This window comes from Dreissena polymorpha, chromosome 2 (assembly GCF_020536995.1).
Source record: "Dreissena polymorpha isolate Duluth1 chromosome 2, UMN_Dpol_1.0, whole genome shotgun sequence".
NCBI classification, from domain to species: Eukaryota; Metazoa; Mollusca; class Bivalvia; order Myida; family Dreissenidae; genus Dreissena; species Dreissena polymorpha.
The window spans coordinates 69,676,988-69,690,861 of NC_068356.1; the positions used below are offsets into that span (position 1 = coordinate 69,676,988).

The window sequence follows — 13,874 nt, forward strand, 5'->3', positions numbered from 1 at the left end:
TCGATCATGGACCAACCTCTGTGGATTCTGCATCAGTAGAGTCTTCATTGATGACCTGTAGAAGATCGTCCGAGTAGTTGCCACCGATAGGGGCGGGGTAGAGGTCCTCAAAGTAGCCATCTTCCTCTACAAGCAACAAGTGTTTGCAACATAGGATAACAACACAGCAGTTGTCAATGAAACCATCACTTCTCCTATATTTATATTGTAGTTTTATTGATGTGTACAACGATGTAATAACAACATACTAGTTATCATTTAAATCATCACTTCTCCTTTATTCATACTGATTTTTTATGGATTGTGAAACAATGAAATAATAAGACAGGCGTTGAACTTTTCCTATTGTATACATGTCCCGGTGCACTACTGTAATAACAACTTTGATATTATTCTGTACATCACTTTTGCTATGCTGATATTCTACTGTAGGACATGTACAACAATGAAGTGTCCTGCACATTTTGCTGACCACAGAAGACAAAAAATGATAAAATAAATCAAAGAACACACTTTTATTTTCTAATGTTTGACTAAACAACAATCAAACCATAAAATTTAAAGTGTATGAAAATATTTATTTCTAAATATTTATTGGGAAAAATATTAAAAACATGAGCCTTCTTACAGCAGTATTATAATATTCTGAGTGGAGCATGTCTAATGGGCAATACAGATGAGAGACATAACACAAGCTTCTAGCTTTTTTCTCACTTCTCTAGAATTTATCTCATGATTTAATCTTGAGCATCTTTGCAGCGTATTAGGATATGTGGTATACGTGTCTGTTTTTATGTATGTATGATTGATTCAATATATATGAGCACCGCTCTAAGAAAATGCATGCGGGTAACATGCAGTCCCAGATTAACCTGTGCAGTCCACGCAGGCCAATCAGAGACGATACTGTCCACCTAACCTTGATATCTGCTAAGAGCTCTCCTTTTGAGCAATTAATACAAGAGGGCCATGATGGCCCTGTATCGCTCCACTGTTTTTTCTTAGCGAAAAAAACGTGTAATGCGCATGGGTTGAAATGTACTCAAGCATGTGACTTTCTCTTTCTATCCCTCGTCCCACTGGGCGCATAAAGTTGGAAGGGTGAGCATTTTTATATATGGAAAAAGTTACTACCGTGTTAACTAAACAGACAAAAAAGCCCGGGAATTGTTGCACAGGTCCTTTGCTTATAACGTAGGTACATTTATCTCTGCAAAAGATATTGTCGTTCTTTCCATTTCACACATTTTTAGATGCTGAAGATCAAATCTACGCATTTGATTTGAAACAGATTCACTAGACCCATAGGAATCAAAATGCCTTAACCCTTTACCAAACAACACATTTTGGACTTTCCCAATTTGAAAGAGGTTGCAGACGTCAATTGAATTAAAATGGAATATGAAGAAAATGATCAGGTAGGGTAGAAATAATTGTGATAAAAGGAGAAATTGCTCATCAACCCACACATCCCTAAGACCAACAGGCCTGAGAATATTATGATAATCTAAAGATTATTTCTTTATATTTATAAATGTATTTAATTAAGTAATACATTTGACTTCTAAGATCAATTCATAACTTGTATTAAGAAAATTATAAAATGGTCAGAAATATATATGGATTGTTGAGCAATTGACAATCATTTCAACAATTCATGATCAGTTACTATTCACAAATGGAACAATGAATCATTAGTTATTAAAAAACAGCATATAGGATAGTTAAGAACATTGCACTTCATTAATTTCAACACCTTCTCTTGGATACAAAGTTTGAGTTTACCGTGCAGTATAATATATTGACTATCCTTGAAATAATTATGTTCATGGAAGTTGTGTTTTTAAAATCAATAATATATTATTAAACTGGTTTTAACACTACAAAAAAGACATGAAATTAACATGTCATCCAAAATATTTTCATCCGGATATATGGTCACTTTCGACATATTTAAATAAAACCCGACTTTTTTCAGTTTATAAGAAAAACATTCATAACACATGTTCTTACTTCAATGCCTTTGTAAGCAGTCACCATCTGACCTAAAATGGCACTAAATGACAGGGTTTTATCTCATGTTTACAAGATGTTGATGTTGTTGTTTGTCACAGCCAAACGGCCGCAGTAATCTCCACTGGTAAACGTCATATGCTCAGTTTTGTGACCCCCGGGGCCGGGTCAAATTTGAGCCCAGGGGAATAATTTGAACAAATTTGGTAGAGGACTATTAGATATCACTACATACCAAATTTAGTAGCCCTAGGCTCTATAATTAAGAACAAGAAGATTTTTAAAGTTTGCACAAAATAGGCCTTATTTAAGCATATGTTCATTTTTGTGACCCCTGGGGCAAGGTCAAATTTGTTCCTAGGGGCATAATTTGAACAAACTAAGTAGAGAACTATTAGATGTCACTACCTACCGAATTTGGTAGAAATAGGCCCAATGGTTATGGACAAGATTTTTATAGTTTGCACAAAATGGGCCCAATATAAGCATATGTTTAATTTTGTGACCCCTGGAGAACGGTCAAATTTGATCCCAGGGGCTTAATTTGAACAAACTTGGTAGAGGACTATAAGATGTCATTACATACCAAATTTGGTAGTCCTATGCCATACAGTTATGGACAAGAAGATTTTTAAAGTTTGCACAAAATAGGCCTTATATAAGCAAATTTTCGATTTTTTGACCCCCCCAGGGCAGGGTCAAATTTGACCCCAGGGGCATAATTTGAACAAACTTGGTAGAGGACTATTAGATGTCACTACATACCAAATTTGGTAGCCCTATGCCCAATGGTAATGGACGAGAAGATTTTTTAAGTTTTCACAAAATAGGCCTTATATAAGCAAATTTTCAATGTTTTGACCCCCCGGGGCAGGGTCAAATTTGACCCCAGGGGCATAATTTGAACAAACCTGGTAGAGGACTATAAGATGTCACTACATACCAAATTTGGTAGCCCTTGGCCCATTGGTTATGGACAAGAAGATTTTTAAAGTTTACACAAAATAGGCCTTATGTAAGCAAATGTTCAATTTTTTTACCTCCCCGGGCAGGGTCAAATTAGACCCCAGGGGCATAATTTGAACAAACTTGATAGAGGACAATAAGATGTCACTACATACAAAATTTGCTAGCCCTAGGCCCAATGGTTATGGACAAGAAGATTTATAAAGTTTGCACAAAATAGGCCTTATATAAGCAAATTTTCAATTTTTTAACCCCCTGGGGCAGGGTCAAATTTGACCCCAGGGGCATAATTTGAACAAACTTGGTAGAGGACTATAAGATGTCACTACATAGCAAATTTGGAAGCCCTAGGCCCAATGGTTATGGAAAAGAAGATTTTTAAAGTTTGCACAAAATAGGCCTTATATAAGCAAATTTTCAATTTTTTAACCCCCCCGGGCAGGGTCAAATTTGACACCAGGGGCATAATTTGAACAAACTTGGTAGAGGACTATAAGATGTCACTACATACCAAATTTGGGAGCCCTAGGCCTAATGGTTATGGACAAGAAGATTTTTAAAGCTTGCACAAAATAGGCCTTATATAAGCAAATTTTCGATTTTTTAACCCCCCGGGGCAGGGTCAAATTTGACCCCAGGGGCATAATTTGAGCAAACTTGGTAGAGGACTATAAGATGTCACTACATACCAAATTTTGTAGCCCTATGCCATACGGTTATGGACAAGAAGATTTTTTAAAGTTTGCACAAATAGGCCTTATATAAGCAAATTTTCAATGTTTTGACCCCCCGGGGCAGGGTAAAATTTAACCCCAGGGGCATAATTTGAACAAACTTGGTAGAGGACTATAAGATGTCACTACATAGCAAATTTGGTAGCCCTAGGCCCAATGGTTACGGACAAGAAGATTTTTAAAGTTTGCACAAAATAGGCCTTATATAAGCAAATTTTCAATTTTTTGACCCCCTGGGGCAGGGTCAAATTTCACCCCAGGGGCATAATTTGAACAAACTTGGTAGAGGACTATAAGATGTCAATACATACCAAATTTGGTAGCCCTAGGCCTAATGGTTATGGACAAGAAGATTTATAAAGTTTGCACAAAATAGGCCTTATATAAGCAAATTTTCAATATTTTGACCCCCCGGGGCAGGGTCACATTTGACCCCAGGGGCATAATTTGAACAAATTTGAAAGAGGTTTACCACAGGAACATTCCTGAGAAATTTCATCAGATTTGGACGAGTAGTTTAGGACAAGAAGATGTTTAAAGAAAAAGTTAACGCACGGACGCACGCACGGACGCACGCACGGACGCACGCACGAACGCACGCACGGACGCACACACGACTGACACAGGACCATGACATAAGCCCCGCTGGCCTTTGGCGAGTGGAGCTAACAATAAAATCAACTATTAAAATTGAAACTTTGAGGTTTAAAACTACGCACCATACATGGAAAATACGGTACAATAAAAGCCGAAAGTAGCGTCCTTGATAAGCTTGTGTTGACTGCACAGGCTAATCTGGGTCAACACTATGCACATGCATTAGGCCCCTTTTTCCCAAACACTATGCACATGCATTAGGCCCCTTTTTCCCAAACACTATGCACATGCATTAGGCCCCTTTTTCCCAAACACTATGCACATGCATTAGGCCCCTTTTTCCCAAACACTATGCACATGCATTAGGCCCCCTTTTCCCAGACCATGGCTCAAATATTGTTTTAAATGAATGTAAGTAAGACAAAGAAAGAGTGCATTTGAGCAACCTTCAAACAGCCTGTCTGCTTGTAGAGAGGGCCACACTTTCTCCGTGGCTGGCTGGAGCAGGTTACGCTTGGCAACTCTCTCAGAGCGACCGTTCAGGAATACACCTGTAAGTAAGCACAGTGACACATGGCAAAAATTGCATTGTTTTGAATAAAATTGGGAAATTGGTGTATTTCATTATTTGCAAACCAATAGTTAAAATTTTTAAACAAGTGTACTAAGGTTGAACCCATACAGATGCATTTGGAAGTGACTAAATATTTCATTTTATTAACAACAAAAAATATATTGGTGGAAAACCTTAAATTTTAAGACAGTGTTTGGGAGAAAATATACATATTTGGACTTTGTGATTTGAAAACACAACAACAATGAGTCTCCACAGTGATGTGCGTACCAAGGATGTACATCTTCAGTAGCAGACGTCTCCTGACTGGTGGCACCAGGATCAGGTCAAAGTCTCGTTGAGCCAGACGCTGACTGAACATTGGTGCCAGCTTCATGAATTCAGCTGCTGTGCGACGTATCGATTTCTTGACACTATCTGAAAGTGAGTTTTCCAAGAAAAGAATAAAATGAGACTTAATGATGGATGGCTAGATTATCGAGTAGGGTGTCATAATGATTTTAGTAGTGTTGTTGTTATGTATTGCCATGGCCATTAATACTCATGAGTGATATAATTCCACTGATTCCCATTTCCACATACAGTGTAGAGAACAAACAGTGGCTTGTAATCAAACCAATTGACGAGCCTTCCACCAATTTTTTTACTTCCCCTAGTACTTAATAATAACTAGTTTTAATTTTGCTGTTTAATATTTAATGTAACTGTCTCCTGATAAATATGCTTTAAAAGGAATTGCAAACCAAACATGCAATTGTCACTCCATTGAATAAGTAATTCTTACAATAATTTGGTCAAACCTGCAAACAGTGACTTTGGTGACAGATTTGCGTGCGACTCGACCAGGTCGTCTAGTATTTCCCACAGCACAAGGTGCAGAGGGTCCCTGACATACTCCGCCTCTCTGCAGTACGTGTTGATCACGTGGATGTGTCGGGCCAGCTCATGAACCGGGGCAAATATCGCAGGCACTCGCTGGATATTTTCTGTGAAAGCAAAACAAATGAGTTTCATTCTGTGAAAACTTGGCTTAATGACACTTACCCCTTAAAAATGTTTTTTGATAAGAGACTTCATTTTAACGAAAAATTTCATAACAGCAAAAAGCTTCATCTCTGATATGACTGTGCAGACTGCACAGCTGCACAGGCTAATCGGGGACAACACTTTACACACATGCATTAAGCCTGGTTTTCCCAGAACAAGTCTCAAATTTCATGGTTAAGAAAATAAGCCATATCAACTTAACATTTTTATATCAGATCCAGTAGATTTGCTAGAATGGTTGCGTTCATCGTCTAAACATTTTTATCAGACTTTAATTACATACAATTGTTACAATCAAAATAACCAAACATACAACCATTCCCAACCAAAATTGTTACTGCCTGTTTAATTAAAAAAAATATTATAAATTAAATACATTGACAGCATAACTCAGTTTTAGTTCAAATGTTTGTCCAAGGATTTAAAAGTGTTGAACATACAGCATGTAAAATTCAAAGGCATGAAACAAAATCTAACCATGTGCAATCTTGGCCTTGATGATGGCTGTCATGAACTTCTTTGTTTCTGTGGTGAGGTAGCCCTCTCCTGAGCTAGCGATGTTTGGCCACACCGGTCTCTTGTAGCAGGACTTGGTGGAGTGACAGAGCGTCCGGGACACAAGGTACACTAATAAGGAAATCAGCGATACGAGCCAGCTCACTTGAATGATCCCAATGAACCAGATGATGTAATTGGGAGTCAGCCATGCGGAAGGTGTGGTGTAGGAGTTGTAGTTAGAGAGCAACGATCCCACGAATGCGTTTCCAAGGTTACAAAGAATGCTAAAGGCAAGGAAAGCGTTGCAGCTTGTCAGACGGAATGGTCTCACAATGACGGCCGAAAGGAACATTACCAGAAGAAATATGGCCGTGACCATGGACTGGATCTTGATGTTATTGAACGCTGCAACAAATATGATAAGCAGCAAAAGTTTTGCTACCAGCAGAGCTGAATAATAGTAGCGACCCCGATGCTTGAAGGAGGAAAATATCCACATGGAATCATGCAGCCAAGATCGATTCAGATGGATCTTATACTCGGTTTCTTTCATCAGTATGAATGACAAGTAACCCTTGGATGTTCCCGTCATTCCTTCCCGTCTGATCTTGATGATGAGGAATGCTGGATAAAGAATAAACAGCACAATCAGCATCAGTAAGGCAGGAGCTCCAAGTTTCCAGTGCTGAGAGCTGAAACAACCGTAGTCGTTGACAGTGTAGACTTTGTTAAACTCTCCTTCGCACTGAAATACCCTGAAGAGGGCAGTGCCAAAGGGAAATGACAGGATGTGGATAACTATCACTGTGAAGTACTGGATCCAAGACATGATCATTCTTTGTCTAGTCTGCGGGTAGAAGAAACGCCACATTATCAAATGAAGTGCCCCATAGCTGATAGTCAGTGCTCCAAACAATCCAAACCAGCCAAAGACAATGTATTCGTATGATAGAGGTACCTTGCTGCTGGCTATATCCGCCCCTTGTACGCTGTGATACACTGATTCATTTGTGAACTTTACTATCTCCCAAGCATCTGCATTAAAACCAAACACCCAGTATGTTTTGCGTAGCCATTTTTCTGGAAACAACCATCTGGTTGACATGGATTGTATCAGGGCAAATATCTGAAGAAAGTCAAGCGCTAGAAGAAACACATCTCCCCAAACCTTGTTCACACTTCGTTTCTTCTTCTGGTCAATAATATCAAAGACTTCTTCATCATCCTCGAAAACTTGTACCTGTTCGTCAGTGTCATCATGACGTGTGTACCTGGAAAAAGTTTCATTATTTGTTTAAAGTCATTGCAGTTGCTATCATGTATATAACTTTTTTATTCTAGATTAGAAACATGGGCAAATAAATGTTGAGTTGACATGTTTGGATTCTCTTTGATTTACAGTTACAAAAATTGTTCCTACAAAGTTGAAAAATACAATCCATTATGATTGATAACTTGTCTCTTACACAGATGTTGAATTATGCCTCTAACATGATATTGTTTTATTCTCAGTTACAGGGTTCTCAATAAGAGCCGGCCGCCAGCCAAATTGGCCGTTTGAAATCAGATTTTGGCCGGTTGAAAATCGCTCAGATTTGGACATTTGGCAATTGACTTTTCAAAATTTGCGTGTCTTTCCGATAATTTTGCTCCTATTTGCTATTAAGCAAAGATGTCCCTTCATTACTGGTATCTCCCTTTACGCATTAAAACAACAACAATAAAAAGGCGCATATTGGAATCTGTCAAAAAGCAGTAAAATATTTTGACATTCTGTTCATCACATGTTGAGTTAAAATTTTACAAAAGTAATCAAGAGCTTTTTCCATTTATCTTTTGTTAGTTAAAAAAGCTAAAATTCATAAAATGCACACAAACATGCTAAAATTTAAGTGCCTGGTTCACCACTAAAATAGCCATAAAATGGCCCAAAATGCAGGAAATCAAGTGCTCAATTTTAAAATTGTCAGGGGGAGCATGCCCCCTGACCCCCCTAAAAGGCCTGTTGGTTTCACATTAGGGCCTGTTGGCTCAAAAGTTATTGAGAACCCCGCATTTACATAATGGATAATGATTATATGAGGATTAAGATATTATCAATTACTGGTATACAATCTAGAACATTTATAAAGTCAGAAGGGTGTGTGGATAAAGAAATTCCAAAATTTACAAGCCAAATGCTTTTTTTTTTATAAATATTTTATTCATAAAAAAACACAGTTAGACTCTTAACATTTTGTTCTATAATTTCTTCATGAATTTTTCTAGATTTAAAATCACAGATTAATGACTTAATGATTTATTTAAAAAAAATAATTTATCTAAATCTGTTGATACTCTGACGACATAAGAAACCTGTCAATACACGGACATTCAATGCACTTCCATAATATAAAATTAGGCAAATCAATGCATAGAGCTTACTGGTATTAGTTGACTTAGAACATAAATAATAATATCTATTCAAATAAAAAGATTTCAATCAAATTTATCATTTGCTGTAGCGCAAGCCGAGAGCCGCCTGCGACACAAAGACATTGTGGGAACAACGGCAGTGGGAACACAAGGTCTGGGCTCTGCGGAGTCGATGAGCTGGAAGAAGGCGGACAGTAGGATAAGGAGGGAGATGGTCCAGGCAGAGGTACGTCTGGCCGAAGAAGAAGATCGAGGCATAAGGGCAGTGGCAATTGGGTGCCAGGGTGCTTGGACAAAGTGGCAGACTACAGGAAAGAAGATGACCTGGGCGGATATCTGGCGTAGCGAACCTCTGCGCATCAGTTTCCTGCTCAGGTTAGTCTACGACCTGCTACCTTCACCAGCAAACCTGCACAGATGGGGAAAACGTGACGACCCAACCTGCCAACTTTGCGGAAAGATAGGCATGCTAGAACACACACTATCATCTTGCCAGACAGCCCTTTCACAAGGAAGATACAGGTGGAGACACGACAAGGTCCTCCAAGAACTGGCAGACATAGTGGAAAGGGAGAGGCGAATGAAGAGGACTGTGAAGGAGGCCGGGAAGATGCAGTTTGTAAAGGAAGGGGAAACCATCACGAAGCAGCAGACGCAAGCAGCATCGATCCTAGATCGTGTGCAGTCATGGGAGATGGTTGTTGACCTGAAACGAAGGCTGGTTTTCCCAAGTGTAGTCCAGACAACACAACCCTCGACATGATGATCTGGTCGGCAAAGGACAAGTATCTGGTGATGATTGAACTCACAGTTCCTAGGGAGTCGCACTGTGATGATGCGATGGAGAGGAAAATGGCAAAATATGCTGATCTGCAGAGGGAATGCAAGGAGAAGGGGCGGCACACGTGGCTATTCCCAGTGGAGGTCGGCGTCCGAGGCTTTCCGGCAAAGGCTCTCTGGAGACTTTTCACTGCACTTGGCCTGACAGGAAGTGACAGAACGCGAGCTGTCAATAGACTTGGGGATGCAGCGGAGAGAGCATCGAGATGGCTTTGGCTAAGGATAGAAGAGATGAGCTGGCAGCCGTCTGCTGACACGTAGGGGATTGATCAACCCCTGCGAACCCACCACCAGGAGAATGTATCGAGATTAATAGGTCGAAACATTCAGTGACCGGTGGCTCTCGACTGAGGATGTCAGTAGTCCAGGAGCTTAACGACTGTTTACATCTCATTCCACATCTGGTTTACCAGTGACTTCTAGGAAAAACTGGATGACAACTGAGAATAGAACGGTGACACTGGAAAGATAGATGACCACCAGGAAAGCCTGGGAAGAGCACGACGGGTTGGCAGCCGGGAATGCAGGTCCTGTGAAAGGACAACCCCAACATCAGCTACAGACTCACACACAGAAGAATACCCCCAGAGTCTTCTGAGAGGGGGGGAGGATGAGAGACTCACAAGGACGGATACACAGATGACGACTAGGCTTGTACAACAGACATTGACCGGAGAAGTAGCAGTAGTGAAGTGTGGCAAATGTGACAAGATCTGCAAGAATCTAAGGGGACTGCGGATACATCAAGCCAGGACTGATTGTGGGAAATCAGACACCCAGACGCAACGCTCAGGTGTTACACCTGGTGAGAAGTTGGATGATCCAAGTCGGGAAGAATACCATAGAACTAGGAACCTCTACGCTTCTGAGAATCTGGTTTCAAACACCCAGGGCAGGCAGCAGGAAGAGGACGACCATGACCCTCTTCTGGATCTGCTTCCCCCACTGGACGATGGATGACACTCCAGCACATGCAGAACCAGCACCACAAGCACAAACAGCTCTGGGAGATGATGAGAAGAGGCGCCCGCTGATAGCATGGCCCAAGACGACAGACCGGCGAGAGTGGCAGGAGCTAGATCGAGACGTCTTCGCTATACTGGAAACAACCCTCTAGGGTCCAGCTGACCGAAAGATTAGATCAATGATGGGCCTCATCTATACTGTAAGCAGCGCTATAGATAACAAGCGTATTTGCGTTATTACGCAATTAAAATAACCAAAAACGTAATTAAATTCAAAATAAAGCGTACAAAAACGCAAATACAAATTTAATAACGTAATTCCCGTAAAAAACCTTGCGTCACGAAACGCAATTCTTACGAACACCAAGCGTATTTTTTAGACTGGTTATATTCCGTACAGAAATGTACTGGATAGTTTATATGCCGTCCTAAGAAGAAAAGAAGGCAGTCTTTCCAGCAGTTATCTATCTTTGGGGTATTATTGTGATTATTCGTAGACCCGTCAGATTTCTACTTTCGTTTTCTGAAATAATCAAAATGGCCACTCGTGGACGAAAAAAACGAGTCCCGACACAAACTAATACTTTACACAGGTATTTGCCCCAGAATATTCGGGAAAACTATAGCTTTTGTGCGACCTTGCTGAATGATCTGTTAGACGATGTTATAATTTCTCCAGAGAATGTTGTTTGCCCGATATTATCGGAGATTATAAACGAGGTTGTTAAACATAAAAAACACGATATGGGGAGTGTTAGCGAAAAAACTTTGTTAGAGTGGCGAAACAAACACCCGTGGCTGGTGATAGAAAGTGGAGTAATGAAATGTAAAGTATGCACAGACATGAAAAGTAAATTAAAACTAATAACTGTATGGGCAGACGAAGGTTCTCCAAACTTTCAGTACTCCGGTATTACGAGGCACACTGCTAGTGCAGAACACAACAATGCGGTTATTGCTTGTGAGCAAGATAAACAATTACAGACAATAAGCAGCCAAGAAGTAATTGCTGATGTCAGTGATGTCTGTGAACTTGTTGATGATGTTGACAAAAAATTGTTCAATACGGTTTATTATGCTGCAAAAATGGAGATACCCTCAAGCACCATAAACTCCCTTCTGGATTTACAAACCAAAAATGGACTTAACATCAAATACACTAATTTGAGCCCCGACACGGTTTCAGAAATCCAGACTTCTATTGAGCATGTACTACGTGAGGGACTTGTGAATGATATAAAGTCATCTCCTGTTTTCGCCATGATGTTGGATGAAAGTACAGATCTGACTGTAGACAAGAGACTTAGTATATGTGTTCGGTAATATTTTTGAACATTATATAATTAATTTGAAATTTCCAACAGACAGCTATTGAATTAAAGCATTAGAAAAGAGAAATCAGTTGTAGCAATTAAAAAAATATTTTCACATAGAAGCTAATTCTATTTTTTTTTGTTACATCACAGGATTATGATAAAAATAAACAATAAAAGTGAATAAGTAAGTTATTTTTATGAACATAAAATAAATTAAATATTATCTCAGATAAAAATATATTTTAAAACAATTATTGTATAATTAAATATTAAATAGAATAAATATTATCATGGATAAAAATATATTTTTAAACAATACATCATAAACATTATCTACATGATCTAGAATATCCTTATTTTTTTTTTTTAAATATTTCACAACACGGGCGTCACTGAAACTCAAATGTGTCAGTACACTTTGTGATGCCCCCCCCCCTCGAGAAAAATATTATTAACAAAATATCAAACTACACACCCACCCCTAAAATTGCTGGTCATATTACATCTGACCCAGCTGATATGACCAACAATTTTAGGGTTGGGTATGTAGTTTGATTATTTTTTTAAATAAAAGTTTTGTTAAATAATTTTATTCAATTAAAAGTATAATAGTGTATTGATCTTATTTTTCAGATATATCAAGGCAGGAGAACCCGTCACAAATATGCTGGTTAATGTTCATCTAGAAGATGGTACTGCACACACTATCATGAACTGTGTAGCACATGAATTTGAAAGGCATGGTATAGACCTTGCAAACTGTACATCATTAGCCACGGATGGGGCTGCTGTTATGCTAGGTAAACATAAGGGAGTAGGACAGCAATTGGTCAGCAAGTACTCTCCATTCTGTATCCAGACACATTGTATGGCTCATAGGCTAAACCTGGCATGTACAGATTCTATCAAGAAAAATGACTTTATGATAAAATTCAGAGAGAAATTCAGTTCTTTGTACTCGTTTATAAGTGGATCAAGTAACAGAACATTGGCACTTAAGAAGATTCAGGAAATACTCGAAGAACCTGAGATAAAGATCAAAGAGCCTTATTCTATTCGCTGGTTGGGTTTGAAAAATGCAGTTTCAGCTGTGTTCGAGTCGTTTGGGTCTGTTTTGGCAACATTGTCAAAATTCGCTGCAGAGAAGAATTCTGTGGCCAAGGGACTCCTGAAGTATTTCAGCTCATACAAGGTTGCCCTAGCAATTGCCTTCATATTGGATGTTCATAATGAGCTAGCAGTACTAAGCTGTGAGTTACAGAAGAAAAATCTTCTATTCAGTGAAATCAAACCAGTGATGGATGCAACTGTGTCCAAATTGTCTTCTATGGAAGCCACAGATGGAAAGTGTTTGACATCAATGAAGACTGGTATAGAGATAACAGATGATGGAGCTTTCTTTTCTGGAGAAAAGCTGAAGTACCATGATAACATGGGAAGTGAATTTGCTACCGTGAGGAAAGACTACATCAAAAGGATGAAAAAGAACATCAGTGACAGGTTTAGGAAAACAGACAGTGATCACTATAATGACTTTTGTACTTTGTTTGAACCCCAGCAGATAAACATTTCCACACAGGAGGAATGTAATGAAGCACTCGAGTCTTTGTCCACCTTCTATGGCTACGAGAAAACTGTGAAAGTGATTGACGGCAACCTCATTGAGGGACTACAAGAAACAGTGAGAGTAGTTCAGCCTCTAGTAGACCCAGCCAAGGTCCAGGAGGAATGGCCGAGATTTCAGGGTATGGTGAAGGGAGCTTATGCTGATATGCCCACTAATAAACTTTGTAAGAGGGTAATACTACTGCACAATGACATTATACCCAATATAGCCAAGCTGGCAGCAATAGTCCTCTGCCTGCAACCTACCAGTGTTGAGTGCGAAAGAACATTTAGCACACAGAAC

At 39.3% G+C, this 13,874-nt stretch overlaps 1 protein-coding gene across 2 annotated transcripts in view; it reads right to left on the reverse strand.

Annotated features, from left to right (window-relative positions):
- Nucleotides 1-13,874, reverse strand: part of LOC127867484 (uncharacterized) — a 35,418-nt gene that overhangs the window by 14,609 nt on the left and 6,935 nt on the right. For both annotated transcript variants that reach the window (XM_052408655.1, XM_052408656.1), the window contains exons 3-7: nucleotides 6,409-7,700; nucleotides 5,685-5,870; nucleotides 5,155-5,301; nucleotides 4,757-4,861; nucleotides 17-126 (exon numbers count right to left, since the gene is read on the reverse strand). In XM_052408655.1, the coding sequence (XP_052264615.1) occupies nucleotides 17-126; nucleotides 4,757-4,861; nucleotides 5,155-5,301; nucleotides 5,685-5,870; nucleotides 6,409-7,700 (1,840 nt within the window). The remainder of the gene's footprint in view (nucleotides 1-16; nucleotides 127-4,756; nucleotides 4,862-5,154; nucleotides 5,302-5,684; nucleotides 5,871-6,408; nucleotides 7,701-13,874) is intronic.